Source organism: Sparus aurata, chromosome 5 (assembly GCF_900880675.1).
Source record: "Sparus aurata chromosome 5, fSpaAur1.1, whole genome shotgun sequence".
NCBI classification, from domain to species: Eukaryota; Metazoa; Chordata; class Actinopteri; order Spariformes; family Sparidae; genus Sparus; species Sparus aurata.
The window spans coordinates 16,178,294-16,206,098 of NC_044191.1; the positions used below are offsets into that span (position 1 = coordinate 16,178,294).

The following is a 27,805-nucleotide window of genomic DNA, read 5'->3' on the forward strand; positions in this document are numbered from 1 at the left end:
ACAATCTCATTACTTTTTGACGTGGGAGATGCGTGCAGGGGCGGATTGTCATTTCACGCTGTCAAAAGTTCCGTGAGGGAACGGAGACAGGAATGGAACTTCAATGACCTGCATGCCTCTGGCTCATCAAGACTGAATATATTAAACCAAATAACACAGATGAAATCCAATGAACCAGATCCTTGAAGAGGCTTGTAAAACTTAATGTCCAGTCCCCAGGGGTGTTGACGGAATCTCTCCTTATCTGGAATCTTTGTAATTGGATCTATTTTACAGCCTCCTAATACACTATACTATACATCCCTTGAACCTAATTAACCTAGTTACAGCACTGCATATACGCTCGGCAGCGCATGTACATATTTAGCTAAGACAAACAAGTCTTTGTGCCCTGACAGGAAAAGTCCTGAAGGCAGCATCCCACACCTCTCAAAGATGGTGAGAGCTCCTGGACATTTTCACATGGGACATTCATTGGAAGCTTCCCCCCCTTAGAAAAAAAACTGGAGGGTGTCCCTCGAAGTTGATTTCACACAGAGTTCTTTCAATACAGAGAAAACTTTGCTCTGTTTAAGAAGCTGCCAGGCACTGATTGAAGCGCCTGGTTACTATGCGCACCCCAGCCTGTTGCTGGGGTGACTGTCCCAAAGTGCTTCCTGGGTAATTTTCGAGGTCACTGGTTTGTGCACGCCTATGTGGTGCAGATGGGCCCACCCTCATTCAGGGCCCAGCAGGAACTCTTTCATTAGGCCCAGTGAATGGCCTCATTCATCCCCTTCACCTCAATTGGTCACGCTGCGTCTCTGCAGAGGGCCCAGGACAAACTTTTCTCTCTTTCCACTCCCTGATCTTCCACGCACCACCCACCTTAGTCATGCTTCACTTTCTGTGCGGGAGCATGTGGAGGCTGGAGCATCAGGGCGCATCTTTGGCTGCAAACTGCCTGAGACTGCCTATAAGGTGGAATGTATCAGACTATTGACTATACTGTCATTATGTTGATGAATGTTACAAAAACATAAATAAAAAAGGGGATATGCATAACCCATTTACCAGCAGATCAAGATGAATATAGACATAAACTGCATTCTTTCATATTTAAGTAAATGCGATCTTAGCTTGCCCATAAAGAGAATAATCATTCATATTCAGAGATATTCTTAAGATGCAATGTTTTGTACAGATCTTTATGACTTATCAGAGCATTAATCCCACGTTCCACACTCCAATTTCTATCTCAGCACTGCACAAAAGGCCCGAAGGAGCTGTTCCAGCAGAACTCAGAGCCATTTCATCCACAAGATTCCCCTCTCTCCACTCTCTCCTGTAACTGCAGTGCTTAGCCATGCTAGTGGGTCCTCTACTCCCGCCTCTTTTTGGCCCTCAAGTGAGTCTCAGGTCTGGCCTAGTGAGAAGTGACTAATTGTCTTGAGTTGTTAGTGTGCCTGGAATGAGATCCACTTCAATTGGCGACAGGGTGCACAATAATTTGGTTTCTCCCTTCCTCCTCCCCTCTCTCTCTTTCTCCTTCTTGCAGCCGATTTACCCCCTCTGCTTCTCAAGCTACTGAGCTGTAAAATTGAGTGGACGGCAGGCAGGATAAAGAATGAGACCTGGCATCATGGACGCACTAACCTTGAGGAGGGCCACTGCTGCTGGCTGCACCTAAAGAGATGGAGACAGAACGTCAGCCATATTGGACTGAGGAAGGTTAAAATGAGTGGGGAGGAAAGACCAGAGGCAGATTGAAAGGTGGAGACCCTTGCTGGAGAAACAATATGGCAGCTTGGCAAAGCAGATCTAAATCATGATGAGAATGGACATACACACTATGGACAAATGACAGGGTGTCAACCACGGAAAGAGAAAAATGAGAAAGTATTAGGTACCGTTTAATCTGACAGTGTCTCCTCTTAACTTCCTCCATCTTTATTTCATAATAGACTACACAGTATATGTCTTGTCCAATTAATCCCTCAGCTACTGCAGTGCACATGTACAGCTGACGGACTTATCAGCCTTTTCAATGAGACAAATTATACGGAAAACTTCAAATGTCTGACAAAATGTGCATATTTTGTGAAAAGGTCAGTAACCTAAAGACGACCCTGGAGCATAATTCCTTCCAGTTATAACAAAACTGTCCATCGTAATGAAATCAACTTGTACAACTACTCTTGGAACGAATCCGAGCAATCAATTACTATGAATCACAAATACACTAGCTGCGGTTTAGATGTGAACAAATGGAGCCTCAGTCGCTTACAGATGATATTAGCGCTCTGAGCTGCTCTCTCTCCACGAGAGATTAAGCAGGTTTGTACTCTCCAAGGCGGGCAGCGCTCCCCCCTCTGGGGTGCTGCACTATCATTTGCAGGAAAATTACTTCAGTAATGAAGAATCCAGGCCCATAAATCCTCATGGTCTCACCTTCCTTCGCCTCCCAAGTCTCGCTGAACAGCTAGTAAAAATTCCCTTTAAAAAATTCATAGCGCAATTTTGCTCAAATCCCTCCCAGCAAGCACAATTATGGAACTTTCATCTCAATTGATTTATGTCCTGAGCTAAGAGAGAGAGAGGGGGGGGGGGGGGTAGGCTGGGTTAGAGAGAGGTGGAGGTGGTGAAGGGGGAAAAAAAACAAGTGGTAAATCATTGTTTTTAAAAGGGACGGCGTAAGGCCTTTTGTCATTTTCACTGCGTGTGTGTGTGTGTTGCAGTACAGACGATGGAGAGGTGCACGGCTGAGGGGAGGAGGAAGAGGGAAGGGAACGTCTGAAGCGTTTGAAAGCAGGAGTGAAATGGCAAAAAGGAGGAGGAGGGGTGGCTGGGAGATGGGGACGAAAGGAGCGGTATTCCACTTGATTAATAACACTAATCAAATTATACAGTGTTCCACTGTGCCCTGAAATCTGGGGCCATAATGTCCTCTAATGGCGAGGTTCATGGAGCTAAACTTCAGAGGGAAAACACGGAGCTGACTGCTGCATGCCTTAATGAAGGCAGTAAAACATCCATTTCCAGAAGCCATGAAATGAAAGGCAAGATTGTAGATGTGCACCCAGTGGCTCTCGCACTGCAAAAAGAAAAAAAAAGAAAAAAGAAATAAAAAAATGGAAGGCTGTTAACACAAAAGACAGTGTCGGAGGAAGAGAGAGAGAGAGAGACAGACAGACAGACAGAGAGATGCGAGACCTTAAGAAGAGAAATGAGGAGGGAATAATACAAGTGAAGAGATTTAAAGGGCAAGAACACCAAGAGTAAGGGGATATAAAAAGAAAAGGGATGATGAAGTGAGGATAGAAAGACAGATTGGTGGATGCTCTCAGTGCTTTATTTCCAGAGAAGTTCTCTTCTGGCATGAAGACAATCTGTGTCTGCTGATTATGGATGAGCCAGGCTGCTTTACTATGTCTGTTATACTTAGTGCTGCTGACAGCGGCCACAATTCATCTCTATTTAGTTGCTGATGCACCTAACCACAGCATCCTCCCCCTCATCTATCTCAATACCACTCCATTAGAGTATTCCCTCTGTCCATCCAGGCATGCGTTCTGTTGATCCGTCTATCCGTCCGTATTTCCATTCGTCCCTCCATCCACGTGTGCATTCGTCTATCTATTCATCCTTCCATCCATCCGTCCGCCTGTCCGGACATCCACTCATCCAAACATCCACGAGTACATTCATCCATCCGTCAGTCTGTCCATCCGTCTCACCATCAATCAAATGTAAATACAATTCTGCCCTGAAAGATCTGACATATACAACAATAGTACTCTGACCTTAGCTGTCAGCTGGTTGCTGGAGGTAAGAGGTTAGCTTGTCTTTTTTCTAGGCATCATGCCAAAGTACAGTCTGACTTCCACTGGCAGCGTTACACTGTATGTCAGACGTCTGACAAAATGTAAGCACAACATGTAAAGATCACTACGGTGCTCGTGACAGAGCGCAGTCCTGCGGAAAAACGGTCCGCTGCACTAAAGCTAACCGAGACTCCAGACACTTAGATTTGCAAAAGCATTATGTTTTGCATTTAATTTGCCAAATTGCACGTGCTGCAAACAATCAAATCAGCCTTTACATCCTGAGTAAAGCAAATGTTTCTCGTAGTCCTTGGGGCAAAATTTCATCTGGAGAGAAAGATACAAAAAAGAAAAAGAAAACAACAAAGCTGAGAAAACACAGATTGCTATTGTTATTATTATCATAATTACAGTTGTGCTTATCATGCAAGCAGCCTCAATCAGGATGAAATACAGTTTCATTTGATGAAGCTTCCTGTTTTGACTGGCTCGAGTTTAGGAACCACACACTTGGCTGGCATGCCAAAAACTCAATCAGGCACAATTACATAGCCATCAGATAGAAATGTAATTGATTTGAAAGCTGACATGAGATATAACTACATTACAGTGGAGGCACAGTGGGGAGGCTCCTAGGGGACAGGGCCTACGGGGAGCTCATTACAGCCAAGCTTTGAATTATTGAGTGCTAAGGCAGTGACATTGAGCAATAGAGGCGGGCGATTGGCTGTTACAACTCGGCAAGTGTTTATCTCAACTTACAGCAACCTAAGACATCTGAAGGAGTGATCTGCCCGTGCATGAATATTGCAAGGGGAGAAGTTGTAATGGTTCATAATTGAAAGGGTTCAAGCCAAGGTAGAGCTCGCAGGTGCATATCATGCCTGCTATTTCTACATTTGAGTATTTTTCACGAGTTAAAATAAGGTAAAGTACAATCCCATGTCCTGCTCGTTGGTCCTCCTACTTTGCTCGCATTCAGTGTGAGCGTCACGTGTCATAGCCAACCCTGCACAATGAGAGCTCTGTTATTCAAAATGTACTTTCACTTTAAACAGCTACAAGGAACTTTGATTTTCTTGTTGATTCTGGCGGCTCGTGTGGATAAAGGCTGTCTGAGCACCGCCCGTCTCCTGTCTTATCGATCTTGATCCGGCTAGCACCTGCATTTGGTTTTTAAGTGAGTGAAACAAGGATGCAAATTATTTTTTATACTGTTTTCCTCTTTGGGTGCATAGCAATGAGGTCACGTGACATATGACAATGGTGAAATTAAGCAAACAAATGTCTTTTTAATAATGAGCCAACATCACGATGCAGCTCAGTAACAATGCTAAGATAAAGTGCTACATTCTGCAGCCGTCTGGCAATACAGAAGCATCTGCTGCCAGACTACCAGACTACAGAGCAGCTCCACTCCTCAGAGACTCCTCAACTCATACTCTGCAATTTTATTGCTGATGGTCTTGTTTGCTTGAGTAGGTTGTATTAAGACATCAGTATCAAACTGAGACTGGTTTTTAACCACTTTAAAGTTCCTCGTAGTTCATTTAAATACACCTGTTTGAACAGTTAGGTGGATACTGAGCTGGTTTCGTAGCTCACAGCAAAGTAAACATAGCTCGACACGTGTTAATCTTTCCTGTCTGGCTTTTTATTTTTCATTTTAGCAGACATATTTCCTTTTTTTCCACTTCTTAGCTTTACAGACACAAAGAGCTAAAATTAGGTGGCCGCCTCCCTTGGGCTTGTGTGTGAAGAAACACGTTCTCCCTGACCCTGACCACCAGCCTTTGGGTCTTCCCTGAAGTGCTGAGGGGTGACTATTGAGAGGATAAAGATATAAGTCACAGCAGAGGGGCCTCGCCGTCCCCCAGGAAACTGGTGAGTGCCTACCTCTGGGAGAGCTATGCCCCCTAGGCTTCTGCCACTGATCTCTCGCTGTCTCTCGCATTCTTTCCTATCATGCTTCTCTCTCTCTCCTCACACAGCCCTCCTGTGAGCGTTCTCACAAAAATGAGAACTCAATTAATTCAGGCAAAATGAGGACGATGGAGGAGGAGGAGGCCTGGGGAGCCCGGAGAGACGGAGAACAAGCAAGAGAAGCCTAACAGAGCAGCTTGTCGATCTGCGGCCTGGAAACGGCACACAGAGCATGGGGTGACTGTGCATGTGTATTAAGTCTTTAGCCAAGTTAATCCTGTCTGCAGTTTAAACATGGCTGATGAACGAATACTCCTTGTTACAGAGCTGGGCAAATAGACAGGTTAGAGGGAGGGGGACGGAGAGAACAAAGAAAAATGAAAGATGATGAAAGAGCGGAGCACTTCAGTGACGAGTTAAACTGACAATGTCCCGATTATAGCCAACACAATTACCAGGAATAAGGTTGGAAATGTATATTTCTACGAACCTTTAAAACTTTACATTATATATGTAGCATGTTTATTTTCAATTTTATGTTATGAACATGTCGTCTTCATGCGCTGGTTAGGTTTCGAAGAAGATAGTGCGATGGCTTACCTGGTTCTGTCACCTTAAACATGGCATAAAATGGTCTCAATGTCTTTATGTATTTTTTTCTCCCGTCAATTTGGCCAGATGGCTCATCAAAAACAATCTGCCGTTGTTGCCCCAGCTGACACAGCTGGAAATCATCCCGAGGTCTCAAAAAAACCATCCAGTGCTTTAGAACATAAAAAAGTTAAAACACAGTTTTTGACAGTGGTCTCTCACTTGGCACAATCACACCACCATCACCTCCTCTTCCCGACATGAAAGTCTGCTCATATAAATGTAATATGAATAGGATGTGACACCAATTATACAAATTTTGAAATGATTTTAATGTTTCCATGGTTTGCAGAAATGTACAATGCCAACATATCCCTCTGGGGAGTGGGCTGACAGATACTGTAGATGTACAGTTCTCAGAGGCGGCACTAACACTCCCTTATAATAATCTTTACTTGATTAATTGCTATCGTATTACAAAATACGTTAGCCTCTGTTTAGTCTGGCTGCAGACTAAGGCTGCAGGCTGCAGGCTGCAGGTACATCCGTGTAGGAATGTGACCTGTGACCTATGACCTTGAGATTGAGGTCCTCATGCTAAAGTGCGCCCAAGTGCGGTCATGTAGACAACAGTCATCAATCTCATGTGCGCCCGGTCACCCTGCCTAATGTTATATTAGGGTGCTACAAGCCTCCACACAGCTCAGCTAATTTTCTCATAGCCTTGCAGAAAAAACTGGCAGAAAACCAGCTGTTAGCAGGGGCTGTCGCCAGGTTTGAGGTCACTGCAGCATATACACACACACAGGCACACGCGCGCACGCGTAAGACATTCTACGTGCACACAAAATGTGTGATGTGAGGTGGCACACTGCAGTATTTCCAGCAGCTACATATGCTAAGCAGGCTTAAAACAAATTGACACTGCCGCCACTTATCCCATCTGGATTGTTGTGCTGTGGTGGTAGTTTTTCTGTGTGTGTCACCGAGAGCTAGAAACAAAACAAATGAAATCAAATGACCCATTTTTACCACTACTTGTGAGACGGGAGTTGTTATCTCCAGTGTGACGGTGTTATAAAAGTAACCACTTCCCTATGACACAGTGTAAATCTCAGGGTATTCTGGGATATTTTTATGTTCATTTCTGACAGCTGCGCATATTTTACAATGTTTTACCAGCCTCGGCTCTAGGACAGGGCTAGTAAAACAGGCGAGTCAGATAGTTCTAAATTTTCATATGATAAATACATTGCATGTAAAGAGCCAGGGGGGAATGTGGCCAATGTGTTTTCAAGAAAATCAGTCTGCCACTAGTACTTAGAGTGATTGAATAGCCTGTAAACAGAAGCAGCAGACTTTTCTTAACACTCTCTGGGAGATACTAATATAGCTGTGCTTCCAGGAGATGAAGGGATGGAAGGAGGAAGGGCGCACAAGTTCATGAACCAAGCAGCTAGTTCAGGAGCTTTTAAAATTACCCTGTTTGTGCACTCGGGTCTGGTCTCTGAGTTGATACTGCAGAGTAAAAGCACAAGACCATTGAGCGGAGCACATCAAGTCAGTCATAAGACACCCTCGGTCAATGGCTGATAGTGTTCCTCACATTAGCCCAAATTAAAATTAGATCTATCTTTAACAATCTCATTTCAAAAGAAGCCATATGATGACACTTTCCCTTATTTATGCTTCCCATCATGTCCGCTTCAAAACCCTCAGGAGAATGAATTCGCCTTTGTTCATGGCGCTCATAAAAAGGACCTTTCTGCTAACTTGCCAGAGTCTTCCCTATCTACAAAACTCATCAAAGTCAGATATAATTTTCTTCCAGATCTATGTCTAATCGGGAAATTGTGGAGACTGCACATAGACTTGTTGATGTTGCAGTCGAATGAGAGCAAGATGAGCATAAAAATGAATTAAGCGCACAGTTTAGCACTTTAGTTAAAGGCATGTCTTTGAGTCTTCACCACATGTCAGCTGACATCGATACTATACTGAGCCTAAGGATATTACACTGAAAACAACCTTACAAAAAAAAAAAAAAAGGCTGGGTTCTTCTGTGGCCTGAGTTTGAGGCCTGGTTTTAATGAACAGAGTCATGGATCTGGTCACTGCAAGGCAAATAACTAAACATGTTTCCTATTTATATGTTCGACGTGTTTAAAAGCTTTCTCATTGTCAATGTCAGGTCTCTGGTGAATAACTCATACTTTTAAGTCCGTGTTAATTTCCACAGAACTCTAACAGGAAGGACGAGAGGCAGTGAGAGTTCAGACTCTGCAGCTACAGCACTTTTGTTGGTGGTGAGCCGTTGTGAAAATGTGAGAAAAACCACAACCTATGCGCTTATCGTGCAAGCACTGAAACCCGCAAAGGGTGCTGTGTGTCGCTACAAGAGCCAGTTATCTATGTAAGGGGCATAAGCCACAACCCGACACAAACTGAAGCGTCGTTGTGTGAAATAAACACAGTGGCACATACGCAGTGGACAAATTTGATAAATGGGTGGAGAAACATCGTGAATGCAGACGCCTGAGGGGTCGCTAAATGTCAGATATTGTGGAAAACCATTCGCTATGGTGTACGCAGTCAGCAGATCGCAAACACTTTGAACACTTTGCCAAGGAGCGACGATGCTGCTTCTAAGACTCACATAACATTTTGCTAAAACACTTTCCATTAAATACATCACTCCTTTAGCCCCAAAAAGCGAAAAAACAAGAAGAAACAAGCAACAACATACAATAAAGCTACCTGCTAACCCATAGATAAACACCTGAATCCCCAGACACCTGCACCTCATCTCCTCTGACCCCGAACATGAAACCAGGACAAGAAACACTATGCAACCATTTGGTTTTGTTTGTCCTCCTGGGTCCGTCTTGGCTCTCGGAAACCCTACCCTGGCATTCGCTCTAATCCCTTAGAGAATGAAATGCCGGGGCCGGCAGCATACAGATAACGCACCAGGTGACTGCGTATCTGTGACAGACCACCGTGGAAGTCTCCAAACGTGGTCCCTGTGGCACTGCTAATTTCTCCTGTTCTGCACTTGGCCTCGAAGACAGCCCCCGTATCAACTTACATCTAGCCGTTTACCTTCGAATAACAGAAGCTGCATCGACTTCAACTGATTCAATTGAGCAGAATTGCACACAGTTCATTGGCTTTTGGCTCGCACTGGCGGAGTGGATGACAGCGGTGTGTCGAGCCAGAGAGTATCAGTTGACCCAGGCTAATTATTCATAAGGCCTTGTTGTGATGGCTGCAGCTCCGGTAAGGTCAGGCAGGAGCAGCTATGGGGAAAAACAAAAACATTCCCCACTAAAACGGAGTTGACACCGCTGATTGTACAGGAAAGTACGAAAGAAAATCTGATGCCCCCTCGGCGGCTCTCTTTGTGTCGCCGTAAGTGGATGGCAGTGTGACAGCCATACATTCCCAACTGATGGCTGTGTTTGATGCGATGGAGGATATGATTTGAGACGGGGCGCTTATGCACGGCTGAAAGGAGAATGGTGCAGCGCTTTAAATAATAGTACACTCTGTTGCCTCACAACCACAGGCAGGCATTGCCTTGAAATTTGTAATTACAGTAATTGTGATTTCGACAAATGGGCCTCCAATACGCTCCTCAACGGTGAAAATACAGGTTGCGTTACCCACGAGGAGTGTACTAAAAGCATCCGCCGACAAAACTTTAATTTACCGGCTTTTGGATGGGCGGCATTCAAAAAACACAATTTAGATGAATCTTTGACTGAGGTATAAACTCAACGACTAAGGCAAGGAAAACTAAGTGAACACTTTTGGCCTATAAGCTCAGATGAACTGCTTCCTCACCTCTATTTACAATCAAAATGAACCAGAGAAATGTGTACCCACAAGTACACACACAAAAGGGCCCACTTATGTGCAAGCACAATAGTGTGGCAATTAGCGGCTAGAGAGGAAGAATGCTGGATCGGTTACAGTTGTTGAATGTTAATTACAGCGTTTTACGGCGTCGAGGAGATAACGAGTTAGCGCCTGGTGACAGCAGCGACACGTCCTTTAACGAGAGCCGTGGAAATTTATGAAACTTGAGATCAGGGACAATGAGGCGTTACTGGCTTGTCAGATGCTCTCCTGCTCACCCTCCCTTTGTCCTAATGAAGGCAGACACTTGCTTCTTTCTCTTCTCCGCTCGTTCCGGCAATGTTAGCCCGGACTGATTATTGTGCATCGAGGAAAGGTAAAAATGAACAGATCGGGATGCTGTCCTTGTCCACTCTAAATACCTCATCATCTCACATCACCACTGCCTATACCTAATCACCTTCTGCCACAGTTATAGGGCAGGAAAAATTACCAGAAAACATGTGGCCACATGAAGGCCAAAGATAAACACGGGGTCATATTACAGATAATTCCCCGTCTGGGGCAGGAAACATAGCTGGTAGCCAGACAAATGTGAGTGACCATTCATTCCCGTCTATCTAAACAGCGAGGGATCAAGGGCTTGGTGAAATCCCAAGGGTTAATATGGTCATGTTGTGAAGCCCGGTTTGGAATTTAGGTTAATGGAAACATTGATAGAGCTCAGCTCTAATGCCAGCGACGCTTAAGAGGATCCATACCTCATGATTTAGACAAATCCTGGGACATTCTTCAAAGTTCCACCCACTGACCCTGGCAAGACTTTTAGAAACAGACACACACATACACAGAGAAGTCTGAAGATTTCTCTGAGTCTACACATACACTGCTAACAAGAATCCCCCAGGCTGTATCAACAGCCTAAATGGTTTTTATAGAATATTACATCAGTTACACTGGGGCAAACATGGGCCCCAATGGAAATATTCAACAAATACAGAGAGCCTGTTTTCTTTTTTTTTTCCCCCAGCAAATTTCTCTGAAACATGTGAGCGAAAATGTGATTCTTGAAACTGTAGCTCATGTCTAGACTAGGAGTGACAAAAAACACATAACGATATGTAACTACATCACTCTGAGGTCACTGGCTTTTAAAACAGTGATTTATATCCGCATCTAATGTAGCCATATTACAAATAGCGCCACATTAAGAATGTTTATGACAATGTAAATCTACCCCCAAACTGCACAGTGAAGCCGCTGACCTGCTACCAATACTTGTGGGAAAAACAGTCGTTCATGTGGGCTGCGGCCTAGATGAAGAGGAGTGACTAGCTCACTGGAGGGAGCGAAAGAAGATCTTTTGAAAACCACGGAAGACAGGGCGCCTCGGATGGTGTTCAGATGTCAATAAAAACAGGTGTTAACCAGCTTAGCTAAGATGTTAAGAGCTTGGATAATCCCAGCCTGGATCCAAGAAGGATCCGGCTCTGGAATACTAATGCTTAGGATGCACTGTTTAATCACACAGAGTTGATTAGAAGGTCGAGTTTTGAGTGGTACTGCGGCTACACGCCGTCAGAGCCCAATTTGCATTTGCTGGCAATTACCACGAACAGGAGAAGAAGGAACATTCATGTATAGTTTATACTTGGCTATGAGAGAGGTCATTCAGGTGTACACCCAACTATCTATCTTTGGAAACCTACTGCATATATTGCTATAAGAGCACAGGCACATCCTCGCACCACACATCATTGATTAGCTAAGAAATTCACCTGCAGAGATGTTTGAGCTCCTAGATTTTAGTTACCGTCGTAGACATGGACAGGACAGGAGATAGCATGGGATCTAAATGTATTGAACGACCACCATTGCTGATAAAAATCTATCTGACATGACTCAGGCAGGAATGTTCTTGGACCAGGTTCTGTATTAAAGCGAAACTCTCGCCAAAAAGCATCCAAGGTCCTTATTTGGGATTGAATATGAGTCAAACCTTCGTGTAAAAGCATAATTGCGACGAAAGAGGCACTTTTAAGATTTACCGTAGTTTTGGTTTTGGGCACGTTAATTTTGAATGGGAGAGCTAGGGGCATGACACGCTAGCATCAAAATCGCTATTTTTACAACACTAAGAAGGCTCGACACAACATGAAACTTTGCTCGTAGCTTCACCAGGGTCTCTACTCATGAACAAGAGCATTGAGAACATTGTTTGTGTACACAGAGTTTATGAAAAAGAAGGTTTTTGAACTACTCATGTTAGCTGCCGCATCTCCTGTGCGTCGCCATCATGGCAGACAAAAAGTGTCGATCCCTGAGTGCGACCTGACAGGCACGCTTGAGGAGCGGTTCACCATTACTCTCCTGCCTGTCAGGTCACACTCGGGGATCAACACTTTTTGCCTGCCATGACGGCGACGCGCAGGAGATGCAGCAGCTAACGTGAGTAGCAATTATGCTTTTACACGAAGGTTTGACTCATATTCAATCCCAAATAAAGCATTGGTTGCTTTTTGGCGAGAGTTTCGCTTTAAGGTTTTTTTCACATTATTGTTCATCATGTTGTCATGTTCGTTAGCTTCCTTCCTCACTCACAGGAAGTGCGACAGAGCGAAACGCACCGGTTACTTGATCTGAATTCTGGATTTCTTCGTGAACATTCTTGGAAACATCTGGGATAATTTAAGCACAGAGTAGCGTCTTGTCATTTTTAGACATTTTTAATGTGTAAATGGTATCATAGGTTTAGTCTCTTCAAGGGTCTTATACCACGCTCAGCCATCATCTTCCAACAGCAAAGCTCCAGTGCCAGCTGTTTTGCAATTGTTGTTCCAATCATATCAACGTCACTTACAGGCGTAAAAGTATTCAGCAGCAGATTTTGCCATGGGTTCCACCTTCAGGCAATCACTGAGCACGGCTAAACATGAGTGAGTTTCTGAGATGGTAAGTCACAGGCCAGATCCACGAGATGCTTTAGATATAATAATAAACCTCTTCTTGACAAACAGCAGTTTCTTTAAAGTTCTCTAAAAGTGTTAAATAAATAGTTTCAAAGAGCTGCTGCTCTGAACACTGAGAAGAGCCAACATGCTGAAAACAAAGAAATTGTTAGAATTTAAGACACTGGAGGGCAATAAGATACACCAAAGTGCTGAACTCGCGAATGTGCTAATTTTCAGTTAAAACGATCTCAACAAAAACAACTAGCACTGTAAATGTGCAATCGCACCTAAAACACAAAAAAGAGCTACTTCGCGTGGCGGAATATGCCCCGGGAGGAACCAGAAACAAACATGGTCTCATCTCCGTAGTGAGAAAACACACCTCACTTCTCCCTGAAAACACTCCCATGTTGTGAAAAACCTTGTCAGTCTCAAAGATGACACCTCCAGTCGGACAAAATATAAATAAATACAGGTGACACTCATCTCTGTTTCACTTAATCGACTTTGAACGTACCACCTCACCTGCTCCATACATTCATACACTCTCTTACACGCCACCCCATAATCAAATCAGCATCTGGTGTCAGGGTGGCTTGCGGTTTGGGGTGTTCTCATTTGTAAACACCACCTGCCAGTTCTCACTCCTCTTCACTCGCCGGCTGACATTAGCGCAAGCGTGAAATGTGATTTTGCGTCAAGCAAACCTCTGCTCCGAGAACATCTGAGTCTGCCCACCTGGAAAGCAGGCATGAATAATCGACGGTCACCTAAGTCGGAGGGAGTTGTCATGCATAAGACACCAGTCAGACGGCGGCAGCGAGGCGGCCCTGCAGGATAAACTGAGTTATGTCCGGCTGATTTCATCCTTGCAAGGATGTTGTTAAGTCTGTGTTATTTCCTAATGCCTTAATTCAGCGTACTTCCTGCCTCTCTCAAGCGTCAAAGTGATGGTAACATACATGGCAGCAACTTACTACTACTTACTTTACAGTGTCGATCAAAGTCCAAGAACCACACCAGAAGGGAACCAGAAAGTATTCACATTTAAGAAGCTGGAATCTGAGAAATTTGAAAACGATTAAATCCTATTAATCGATTAGTAATTTAATCGCCTAGTTGACAACCATCAATTAATTTCAGCAGCTCTATTGTATACAGTTGTAGAGCTGTAATACAAGCTTTTGGAATAGAATACAATGGAATATAATAAAATACAAACACAGTTGTTGCATGATGGAACAAAGACAAAAATGCATGCATGTGATTGGTGTGTCTCTTAAAACTAAGAAAGATCTAAGCATTTTCCCTGCTGACCACTTAAGAAGCTCCGCCACATTGCCGTGACAAGACCCTTGTTAATCACACACACTCAGGTATTGATGCAAAGCCTTAAAGCACCAAACGATCCAGGAAGATCAATCATAAGACAATTCATGCTTGTTGGTCAGGTTTGGTTAATACGATCGCGCTTCACGCCTTCCGCATGATCACGCGTAATGCAATCACATTTCCATTGACAGAGCACCGGAGCCGTGATTAGATTTCCCTGTTGGTGAAAAAAGGCACATAAGTATTCACCGCTTGGCACTCTACACCTTCTGTACAGCCGGTGAATGTACGTAGTGTACTCTAACATGGAAGACCAGACACATCACCTATAAATTGCCAGTGTCTTGCCTTCTGATGAATGTCAACAAAGCAGTAGCAGGGAGGAAATGAGAAAAAGAGAGAGGGAGGACAGGACAGGAGAGGAGAGGGAGAGGGAGAGGGAGAGGGAGAGGGAGAGGGAGAGGGAGAGGGAGAGGAGAGGGAGAGGGTGTGGAGGGGGAGAGAACACACAATTATAAAAGCTTCATTTCTTCAGAGAACCATAAAGTCTCGTCCCAGAAGGGCAGCTGAGCACAAATCAATTTCTTTCAGTCGATTACAAGCACTGAGGTTCTAACCTTCATTTGTGAGTCTAATACTCCAACAGTTATGTAGAACACATACCAATTAAGCAATTCTGCTGGAATAAGAGGGCCGTGAACTGACGCGATTATGGAGGCCGGGCCCCTGGGGAGGTCGGGTTATCGGCTCAGGAGCAGGGAAGACGAGGGGAGCAGGGCAGGAGAGAAATCAGGGAGAAAGATGGCGAAGGAGGGAGAAGAGAGATGGAAGCCAAGGAAAAAAAAAAGTCATTTATTAAGTCTAATACTCTGTGAAATGTTCCCATGGTAATAAGGCAGGGAGATTGCGTTAATATCAGGGAGCCATGCGGAAAAGGTCACTCGATATCTGCACCGCCCACCGGGGTCGAGCTGATGGGAGCTGCTCAAACACATCTGATAATGCTCTCAGCGTCGTCGCTCGGCGCCAGAGGTCGAGAGGATGGGGGCTTGGGAAAAGATGCCATTTGTGGAAATTGCACTGATGCACCGCTGTGCTCTGACACAATTCTCACTGCTGGCTTTTTATGTGCAGACAGCTGTACGAGTGAATGGAATGGAATAAGCATGATGACACCCAGTCAAAGATTATCAGGTATAAATGTATAGCGCTGCGGCGCATTATGCTTTCCACTAAAGTTTGATTTTGCAATCATTCATCTCCACAATGACGTGAATATACAGGAAACGGCAGCCAGCATCCTCTTTCTGATTTTCAATATCTGTTTGCACACAGGCTCATGAAAGGAAGCGCATTAGGGGTGCTCTCCATCTTTCTATTGTCACAAGCTAAATCTGAAGCCATTTTCCTCTTGATTGAAAGAGCCTGGATGCATCTCTCCAGATATGTGGAGATCAACACATTGTCATTCACTGCTAAGGTGCACCTTAACCACCGCCCTCGCTGCCAGAAGATTTATGGTAATTGATAGCATGTGATAGGATGCAGCCCATAAACCCATGTGAGGTATGTGTTTCTATGGTAACCCTTCCCTCTATTCGCTAGCCCTATGCGCCGTGGTGTTTCACTTTTTTCCCTGCGTTGTAGGCGCTGTCTATTTGGATGCCAGTGGTAAGAATGAGATGCAGATTTGTGGCAAAGCAGAGACACAGATGTTTCCTCATTGCCTTTTAATCTCCTATTCCCTCAGCGCCTGGCAAGAAACACTCCCCCTTTAGAATGGTAATTGGACGAGATGAATAATAAACAAAACGAAAACAGGCCGATGTTTATACGGAGCATTTTAACACTTTGGAATGATCATACTTTATGGCTATTATTATCACTGAGACAAAAGCAAGTGCAGCTTCTCCTGGGAATAATAAAGGACCCGGCTTTAACTTGTCTAATCAGTGGGAGACCTATCAGGGTCTGGCAGAGGACGACAACGCTTTGCTCATTAAAGCAGAGCGGTTCGCAGTCTATCACAACATTTCCCTTTGCACTGATTTCCTCCCCGTTCCCCCAAGGTCTGCATTTATACAGCATATGAAAATATACGACGCATTCTTACCCTTTACATTCCAAAGCTAATATGTGATTTAGTGCTTCTTTATCCACATCTTCATCTAATTGTCTGGCTTCCATATGTATACCATATGCACAATAAAACCGCACTGAACTCAAACTGCAGCTTGGTACGATTCATTGCTTGTAAATTTAAGATAATGATTTCATTAAGTGCTGCCTGGCCTGATGTCATACGGCGCACACTTTCCCTCCATCTCCCATCTAGCCAAACATCAGCCTCCGTATCAGGAGGTGCTCTGCGTGTTTGTTGACAGCACCGAGATAAATGTGGATATTTCGACACGGTGTGATATCGGAAAACTGGCTATTTGCATGAAAAGCCTGTCCCTCTCTCTCCCCGGAGAGCTTTATTACAGGAGGATATTTCAAACGCTATCAAATGTGCCAAACATTTACTTTGATAACTCCATCAGATGGCTCCCCGGGTTTAATGGTAGCAATCTGAGAGTGCTGAGGCACACGCCTAAAGCACAGACATAATAGCGGGGAGAAATACGAGGAAGGGATGAATAAAATCTCTTTAAAAAAGTTCATAAATAATGCACCTTGCGCACGAGAGAGTTGTTGCCTATTTAACTATGCATGCCTCTTCCTGGTTTCTGTGCTGGCGGAGACACAAACACAGCATGTATTGTGGGTCAACATGACAGCACAGGAGGAGGACAACCTAGGGCTCCATCAATCCTCTCAGCCTCGGCTTCCCACCCACGTGGAGCGACCCCTCCCCGCGGCAAATCTCCAGCCACGGGATGAGCGCTCCACCTTCTGTATTTCCTCGCTGTGCCGAAAAGCGTAATGACAAAAGGGAAATCTAGCGAATGACCGACCGCTTGCCAAAACGAGCGAGAAGATGTGAGAAAATGGGAGAAAAACAAAGTGCAGGACTAATTATCCAATTAATGTGCAATTAAGCCCATGCGGCCTAATGGTCTGTGTTGGATTTGGTAATAGCTCTAGCAGACTGAGGAGCCTATTAAACCCACTGCTGTACGGAACAGACAGACTCAAACACTGTCTCAATGAAGGGGCCTAATAGTCGGATGTTATTACAGCAGCTGTATAAATAATAACTCAATACAAAAAAAAAGCACACATATTGTGTTTTGGACTCTGGCATGCCGACTGCCAATCTGTGGAAAAAAAAGAAGAAAAAAAAAAGAAAAGGAAAGAAAATCAACCCCCCCGACACAAAATTCAACAAAGCATTTCATTAAGATTTTCATTATCTGCCATAGCAGAGTTTGCTAATAAATGCTAATTATATTCAAGCTAATATTTAATCACACACAATTTCTCCAGTCAACTCGGTTTGAGGAAATACTAATTCTAATGCACGCATTCGCAGCGCAGTTTATGAACTTCAGAGAACGAGAGAGGAAAACGTGGGTGATGTTTAAAAATGCTTTATCAACTACGGACGTTATTTGCTTTGACTAATTTCCTACCCTAATGAGATGCTCTTGGAGGGATATTTTGGTGCAATTAATAATGCACATAGAATAATCAGAGGCATACATATTCATCATGTTGTGTTTCTGTCTAGTATAGGGTGTGGAGAGTGCAGACAAACCGATTGACTGACTCATTACATGTGTTTGTGTCAAAATGAGACACGCATTTGGACTTAATTAATGGAATCTTTATCAGATACTCAGCTGAAATTCAGTTTCAATTCAGATGCATGTATGTATGTTGAAAAAAAATCAAACCAAGCCAGAGTCTGATCCAGTTTCCTCTAAACAAATTGTGGGATTCAGTGTATTCCTCCAACCAAAATAAGATACAATTTGAAACATGTTTTTTTTTTATACCTTTAGTGTTTTTTGCGATAAAGCATCACACAAGTGACAGTGAAGACTGTTTTTCTCTCACACAATTCAGCCTTCAGAGTTCAAGTCTGAGCTGTCAAGATTAGAGTACAGCAAATCAATTATATGATTGGCTGTTACAACTAGTCGTTGAAAATCTGAACTGCTGTGCTTGTGAGAGAAGCTACATTGCAGCAATATTTGTACAGACAATTTATTTGTCTGTATACATTCTGATTCACTTTACTTGTTGTTTATATCTTGAGTGGCCTGTCCTCTTCCAGGTCACCATGGTGGAGAGGAGGCTGTGTGACACACTGACCTGCTCACTCGTCCTCTTGGATCCACAACCTTCACTTTTTATAACCCACCTGTATCAGATATTTTATCATTGACTTCTACTGCAAGTCCGTCCAGGGAAATAGATCCCTCCTCTCCCTGAGTTTTTCTTCCATTTTATCTGCCTGCTACAAGGCTTTTTGTGAGGTAGCTTGTCCTTACTCAAACAAGGGCTTGAGGAAACCCAATGCCATTCATGGTACAGATTGTAGAACCCACTTAGACAACGTGATTGTGATCCTGGGCTGGATAAATAAAATTGACTTGACTTGACTTTTATTCAGCACTGGCAGCAACGCATGTCTGTGGAGCAGCAATCTAGCCGGTTCACATTTTCTTTAATGAAAGTCATTCCCTGTCAGTTGAAATAAATCCTGTTCTTTTGTTACTTAAGTCCACCTGCCAATGATTTTAATCTGCCTCCCACGTCACTGAGAACATTGCCTTTCATCCATTTATGTTTTCAACATTTTCCCAGAACAAAGTGTGTAAACCCTAAATTACTGTCATGTTCAGGTTCCCAAGAATAGCCATCTGGAACGTAGTTCTACATCAGCGTTTCGCACACTGGTTATCAACTCACGTGAAACTGAGACCATCAGGAAAAAGTACAAGGTGCATCTTTGACAAGGGTGAACTCCTTATGCCCTTAAACGACCGACACACAAGGCAAACAGTGTTAGAACACACACCCCAACATGACAATGTAAACACACACGGCGATTATGTGTAGCCAAACCCAGATAAGACACTTATATAAGCAAAAACATTACTCAACATACCTTAGCTGATTATGAGCCACCACTATTTTTTATCACTATGCTGGGACAACTGTGCAAATACACTTAGAGCAGCCAGAGATCTCTCAGGGTTCGGTGCAATCATCTACTCCTTTGCTCACTTTTGGCTCACTCTGTCTAATCCTCCAGGACCCTGCGGGCCGGGCTGTGACTCAGCACGACCCGTCAGCTCCGGCTGCCTCCTCAGCCCGGGGAGGCCAGCGTCAACAGGATGGAAGTTGGAGGTGGAAAGACAATCACGGTTGGGATGGGATGCAATCCAGGTTCAGAGCCAGCGTAATGGAGTGTCTATGTCTGGGTGAGCGATGAATTGCGAGGCAGTGGCTTCCCCCCTGAGCACCGAGCCCTCTGACTGCAGCCATTTGGGGGTTGATCTCTATCTTGTTCACCTCAAACCCAGACGTAAAATGGCAGTCATTTCTCTCTCTCTCTCTCTTTCCCTCTCTACCACCCACTCCCAGGTATGTAAACAATCAGACACACTTTGTCTGGCCATGTTTCATTGATTTCTTGTCTCGCTGCTTCTAATCAGCCCTTCACTGGTTTAATTATCTGTAACTTGTGGTATTTGGCCTGCTTGGATTACACTCCCATAGGTCACGTCAGCCGCCCGCAGGGCCTGTGTTTTTATCTTGAAGTTGCATTTAACCAAACATCTAACAGAAAGGGAACTTTTATCCGCAATGCACTGCAAAACCAATACTTGTAGATGTCAAACTGGAGTGAGTTAATGGTGCGTTTAAGTGCCCCAAAAGGAGGAGCCCATAGCGGAAAAGGCGGTGAAAGACCTCTGAACCTCCTCTGACTGACAGACTTCTCATAATAATGTCCCCTGAGGTTAAAAAAGGGAGCTGCTTGACATAACTGTGCTCTGCTGGAGCAAGGCTAGACCAATAAAGGGGACTGGGTCACAAAATGCCCCACAAAAGTCGGCAGCTTGTGTTAGTTATCAGACTGTTTTAAATACCTCTCTCAATGTGAATCCAATTACCGGCAGCCTTTTGTTTGTTCAGACAAAAGCAGCTATGTTCAAGGCCTGTCTCTCCCTGATTTTAATCAATTCTCTGGGGAAGTGTGTGCGGGAGATACAGATCAGGACTTGCCGTGCATCAGTGAAAGATGTGTGCGAGTGTGTGTGTGCGAGGAAGGGGGGGCACATTTGCGCACAGGCTTGTTTGTGAGAACGTCAGAATAACTGAGTGATAGAAACTGTCAAAGCATGAGAAAGCATAAAAAGCTTTTTACAACAGCATTCATCTCAAAAGAAATCTGATTCCTCAACTCCTTAACTTTTTAATTAAGTTTCTTCTAGTTTTTACTGCAACTTCGAGTTGTCGTTAAGAGTCAAACACGGAGGCAAATGCTCGCAACAGACAACATTTATATTCGATAATTATGACAGATCATACTGTCATCATAATTCAAACGTCTGTTTCTCATACCTAGAGGGGTTAGCGTGCGACTTCACTACTTGGCAGATGCTCTCATATGCTGCAGCATCAGTGCAGCGGGGGGATAATCCACCTGCTCCATATGGGAACTTTGCAGCTAGCAAGCCTGTGGATGATCGGCATGTTCATGTCAACATTTACAGGGAAATTAGAGGAGCACACCACCGCAGTAAAACACCAAAGTCAGAAGGTCGGACTCATTCCATTCCATTCCCTTTCAGAGAAGGAATTTGCAAGAAAAGAGAACTCCCCCAACTCCCCTTCAACAATGCACGTTTGGTTTTTGTTGTTGTTGTTCCAAGGGGCCGTGTCAACCCTAATGAATTCCAAAATGTTAAGATTTGCATTTCAATTTGGTAACCTCCCTCTCAAAGGCGATAAAGTCCCCCCGCTCCCACCCCAGCCCTAAATCACATTAAGCACACAGCTATCTTTTGTGAGGCCCTGCAACAATGTCACCATGGTTCTTCGGCCTCTCCATCATTATGCCTGCTGCTTTTTGTTGGCCCGTTCACAAGCTAAATAAATAGCTAGATGAAACATCTGGAGCTACAAAAGAGACCTTAAGTGGGACTCTTAAAAAAGGAACCGCCAAGGCAGACTCTGGCCTTTTTTAACCCTACTTGTCAAGCTCGAACCACCACAATTTCTGAAGAGAACAAAACTTTAGTGTGTGTTGGAGAAAGCTTAAAAAGAAACAAATGTTTTTTTGTCCTTCATTTTGCATTTGTCATGTTTTAACAAAAAGTAAATCACGCTCTGGTTTTCTTGCAAACATATTGCAACTGACACAGAAGTCTCTACGGACGGTTGTGTATGTCTCTAAAACTTGACCACATTTAACATACTCCATCTGGTCACAAAGTGAATAGTCGATTTTTACATGAGATCAACAGTGTTTGATGGTCGCCCATAAAAAACTTGTTGGCTAGTAATTCACCTCTACTTGACACCCCCGCTGCTTGTGCTCACTTTGCTCTGTATATCTCAGCTGTGGGCTGGTGCAGTTGAATATGTTCTCTTTAAGACTCTAAAACAATGTCAATAAAAGCTGAGCTTAACTATTAAGCTCACATCGCTTTGCTCGGTGGTGCAGGTCAGTGATTTGGTGACTTTTCAAAGTGCCACTGGTTCTGACTACATACAGTTTGAGCATTGAAATCTAATCCTGATGGCGTCTGTGAACTTAATGGTGCGTGGCCCATTCAGCCTCCTCATCCTGGAGGTCAAGCGCACTTTATGAGGTGACCGTCTGTAGATTTACAACCTAAATTTCCCATGACAGCGGCCGTTACTCTGTGCATCCAAAGAGGGGAGGCTCAGAGAAAACGTGTTCTCATGGTCTGGTCTGATTTTGACCTAGAAAGCTCTCTTAGGAACAGAGCCAGGGAGGAGGCATAGAGGAATAGGGGTTGTGTAAACATGCCGCCAGCTCCAAGGGCACACAGCACAATAACTTATGGAATGTCTCGCATCTCCATCTACACAGGAGGATAAGTCATGTCGAGAGGAGGTGCTGGTGTAATTTGTTATGGGTGTACTGCTTGCGTAAGCTGCGCATCGCATGGAAGATTCGGCCCAGCGGTGGGGCAGTAAACCTGCGGAGATCGAGTAAGAAAAACACGTCATGTGGCAGACTGATCAGCGTTCTTTGGTCATGATTCAATGCTTCCTCTGACGACATGATCTGAAGCTCTGAATTAGGACAACAAAGGCAATGTGAGGTAGATTATAATAGGGTGCTGCTGTTAATGTCTTTCCCTGTTTTTTCATGCTGTACAACATTAAATGAGTGGGAAGCGGAAAACAAGAAGCACCGACAAGTTAAACCCCTCTACAAAAGCTCGCCTCTAATAAGCTGTTTGCGTAGGAGTGTGAAATGTTTTCGACCCTGACCCTCTATGCCTCATTTTTACATCTCTGAGATGCAACAATCTGAAGTGAAAAAATCTTCCAATCACTTTAACTCAGCTTTTGTGCTTGAAGCCCGTTGGAATAGGTTCTTAACAGAATAGAGGAATGCAATAACACTTTTCAAAGCCTCTAGGAAAATGGTCAAAGTTCAAAAATGTATACGCACAAGGACAACGCGATCTTTTCCGCATCCAATTCATAACTTCGCCGTCAATAAGATGCTTTCTCTGCCTGCTTCGTTTTGATGAAACGTAATTATTTTTAAAGCAGACATGAACGAATGGAGCGACATAACATAATAAACAACATAATAAAGTACGGACCAGACTGCGGATAGGAAATCTCTCTGCATGAGGCAGAGACATCATCTTTCATGTCCAAAACAAAAGGTCAAAGTCTCACGCAACCCACGTTTAGACCCAACAGCTAATCGCCTCACTTCCCCAACCCATCTGAGAGAATTACTGTGGCTGTTAAGTGTGCATAATGAATGCCATAAAGCTGGCCTATAAAGCAGGCTTTTGGCCAGCCCCTGGCAGTGAGTGGGAGCAGGTCTAAGCACAGATCTGACTCTGCACACCCTCATGTACAGAATGATTGCTGATGGGTTTCTGCGAGGAGGGGAGGGGCGGGGCGGCTTCCACATCATTAATGAGCACTAATATTTCAAAGGGCGACGCAGGGCCCGAGCACTGACCGTTATATTAAAAATCAAACGGTGTGACCTTGTTAAGATGGATGCCTGGTTGCTCTGTCCCCTCGGTGCAGCTGAGCTGCAGACGGCGCACAGCATTAAAGGTGGCTCTTTGCTTTTTAAAGCATCAGCTATGGCCGCAGATATACGGGGTGCACCGGGAGCATTACGAGTGGCATTTAATTAAAGAAAAGTAAGCTGTGGGATTTTATAGACTGGCCGGGGATTGCTTGATCTGGTAAGTAAGTGGAAATGAAGGATGCTTGAAAGGCGGCATAAATCTAACACAGTGCTAACCTAACCTTCCTATCATTGTAAAAGTCAGGGCGAGGACACTTTAAGCTCCGTCTGCTGCAGTGAATGTTATCTCATTCACTTTGCAGTATAATAAAATGAAAAAGGAGAGAAATGCCTGAAATGCAAACAGTAAATTAGATTATAAGCTATTTGCTAATCATTTAACAAAACTAAGAGTATGATCAAATGAGTTAATGATACATTTCTATTGCCCAAAGATTCAAACTAAAATACATTAAAAGAGGGAAACTATGCAGGAACGCTGAGGTTCTGATCCACCTTAACAGAGCCTGGTTCCTTTCAGTCATGCCTGATCCAGGTCAGACTAGTGATTTATAGGCTGGTAATTAGCCCCGGATGACAATGATGAATGCGCTACACTAACACCTTTGTAGGCTGCCTTGTTAGGTAACATCTGAGAAGCCTGACAAAGCGATCATTTTATAGAAAAGCTCTTAATTACCAAGACACGATTATGAATGGACCACAAACAGACAACCAGCTGTTTTGATGCATTGCGGTGGGAGGAGATATGGAATAAAGGGAAGGAGGGGGTGAAAGCTGACGGGACTCGGTGCAGATGTGTTGTGAGACAAAAGCAGCAAGACAAATGGCTCAAGGACATTTTTTGTTCCTGCGCTCCCCGGGAGTCAAAGAAGCCATTTTTCTTGGGGATAATCAAAGATGAGTTGGGTCAAAAGGTGGGAGATGAAGAAGAGGGAACAACTAGGTGCCAAATAAATGTTCCTCTGTTGCATAAATAGAAAGAGGGGAATATACTGGTCACATAGCTACAACTCTGAAGATACTACTGACATTCAACACTTTATGTTAAAATCTACTATCAACACACATCATTTTTTAATGGTCCCTTACTGATTTCCATGACTTAATTGATTATAAAGTAGGAATAGGTGTCATATACATACTGTGAAAGCATCAAAATGCTCAGTCCTCGGAGAAATGCATACAGCCATGTTCAGAAACACTGCCTTCCAATAAGCAGTCAGAACTTCTGTAAGGTTGTGATGTCACATCTATACAGCCATGGCCCCAGCATGGCTGTTTCTGCAAAAACATCTGCAGAACTGATTGCACTACTCATCACTACTCATTACACAGCCTAGTTCTTGAGCATGTTAACCACCTAATGTGATTAATTCACTCAATGTATGTTGATATTTTTTAATGTCCATATTATTGATTTTATAGAGTTTTATCTAACAGCTTCAGAAGGTAAATATGATGGACTGCTCAGCCTTGGAAAAGGAACAAGAAATGACGTGTATTGAATTGCTTCCCTATCCATCACAGGCCATCTGGCAAATACTGCATTGGCAGTTACACTGCAAAGTGTCATAAAGGAGACACTTCCTCCCCTTTGAGGCCCTCGGTCCTTGTTTGACACATGGCATCCTGTGCAGAGAGCAAGCCCTGCTCGAAAATCAAAGAACACACTTCCACAATTGCCCCGCTCCGTCTCGCCCGTTGTGTCACCGAGGTCAACAGCAGGGCCGTCTCCCCACTGCCCCGCGTTTATTTTCCTTTTCCAGCTTTGTTTAAATCCCAAATTAGAGTTTCCGTGCGGGAAGCCAACGTAGAAGAGGAGGTCTCAATTCATCTCATTCCCTAAATATTTGGACGACTGGTAATTTGCTTTTTAGATATGAAATGATTTCCTTTCGAGTTAAGAATCAAATAATGGTTTCCATCTGTCTGGGCGCTGTGAAATGGGGCTGTTGTATTTGTCTGAGAATGTCTATACGTGTGCATACGGGTGTCTGGCGGTGTGTGAATGCACGGATGGAGTCAGAGGGAGGACAATGTGACCTGTAAGTGTCTGAGCTGGCCTGAAACAGACACAACATGGAGTGAATGGAGTAAAAAACACCAGTGAGTAAAAATGGGCTCTTAACTGCAACATCGGTGCTCTGAGGATATTTAGTTTTTAATTAAGCCGATGATTTAGTTGATTTCAAGCGTGATGGCTCCTGACATAATAAAATCAATCCATCAATCCAATGAATGTCCAACCGAAAATAAGATTGTGACACATATCTCTGAAAACACACTAAAAGTAAGATTAATTACAGGTAAATGCTCTCTTATGGCCACATTTGCAGCACATCCAATGCATTTACATTACCCTCAAATTCCGTGATAGCAGCTTACACCAATAGTGACGTGAGCTACAGCTTCATAAAGCTATACAATTACAATAGTGTCAGGAGCCGCAGAAAGCCTGGTGACGGTTCTGTCTGCGGAGCTCTCTGGGGAATCCTCAGCAAGATATGCAAACAGCCAAAAAAGTGGTAATTATATTATGTTTGACAAGCATTTAAAGCCATATGCTGGACCCAGAAAATGTAAATGTATGGTAATATGGTTATTCATGACCCATCATACGTGCATGCTAGAGTCTGTGATTGTCATGGTTAATAAAGCCGCTGTTGTTTGATCAGAAGATAGAGAGATAAATCCACGTGGAAGCCTTACATCCAGCCCATCCATATGTGCGGGGCTAAGAGGCCATAAACAGACGTCCTCATAATGTGTTTCTGCTTTATTAGACAGCTACATAAGACAGACACGCACAAGAAAAATAGCCGACAGAGAGCCAGTGACACATGACAAAGGTTATTAGGTGGATTCAATTACATGGTGTTGAGTCACAAATCCACGCTGTGTCCATTAGTCTCCTGAGCTACCAGGACACCCTTGGTAAGGATTAACTTGGAGGTCATCAGGCACTTTGAAATTCACTCAACATGCCGCCTGTACACAACACAGACGTATTTCCCCAGAGTGCGTTCTGGTTCAAATCCATCTTCATCTCTTCCCGTGTGAGGTATGTTTATAAAGATATCACCCATAATCGCTCCTATATGCCGTCATTGCCAATTCCGTCTCGTTGTGCTGTGGGACAAACTATCGATGAGCTGCTGCAGGCCCTTAAATTAAACTGAACCCCATTCACGAGGAGAGAGATTGCTCGTCCAACCCACAATGACACATCCCAGGACTAGTTCAGTAAGTCACATCTGTGAATTAAACCAACACGAGGCGCAATCTCAAAACACAATCCGAACCAGCCTGCGAAAGTTAAAGGCCGGGAATTACGCCACGCTGTACGCACAGTTTATTGTAACAACAAGCGAGCCGAAGCACTTTGCTGATTTTGCCATTGTGGAAAATTCCTTAACTGTGAGCACTAAACACCAACAGCTGAATCAATATCAGGCTAAAAGAGGAAAAATAGAAGTGATATAGATAGTAGTATAATATTATGATATAAAAACATCTACAATAGGTAGTTAATGATGTGTAACAAGGCCATCTAGCCAACTTTTCTTAATAAAAATTGGCAGGTGGTGTAGGCACTGGATGACTACATACAACTGTAATGCAATAATTTAATGCATTTGCATAAATGTACATTATATGTAAATGTCACATACCTGTTCTTACACACTCACACACGCACGCACGCGCACAAGCGCACTCACACACACACAAACACTAAGAGCCCAGTGTCAAGCTTGAAAACATGCTGGGAGAAAATGCACAACGCAGACATGTTGTAGCAAGAAAACCACATGGAATAAACAGCAAGAAACCTGCGAGTCCTGTCAAAAGCAGTCACAACACGGAGCAGAGATCGAGAGAGGCAGAGAGAGAGAGAGAGAGAGAGAGAGAGAGAGAGGGCGGGGGGGCTTATTAGATGGAGGGAGGCTCCCGTCTCTAACCTGCCCGGTGGCAGTAGCCGAACTGTCATAGCCTGGCCCTGTCATTTGGAAACTTTGCTGTTTAGGGGTGACAGCCGCCCACGGACACACACTGTACATACTCCAGAGCTCTACACACACACATACACATTGTGAGGATGAGGAAAGGTTTGCGGTGGTGAGTGG

General features: G+C 43.9%; 1 protein-coding gene across 13 annotated transcripts in view; it reads right to left on the reverse strand.

Moving 5' to 3' along the window:
* The window catches only part of fbrsl1 (fibrosin-like 1), a 290,251-nt gene that overhangs the window by 104,381 nt on the left and 158,065 nt on the right, over positions 1-27,805 (reverse strand). For 10 of the 13 annotated variants that reach the window (XM_030416274.1, XM_030416278.1, XM_030416270.1 and 7 more), the window contains one exon: positions 1,636-1,665. The exons of the other annotated variants lie outside the window; for them this stretch is intronic. In XM_030416274.1, the coding sequence (XP_030272134.1) occupies positions 1,636-1,665 (30 nt within the window). The remainder of the gene's footprint in view (positions 1-1,635; positions 1,666-27,805) is intronic. 13 annotated transcript variants of the gene reach the window in all.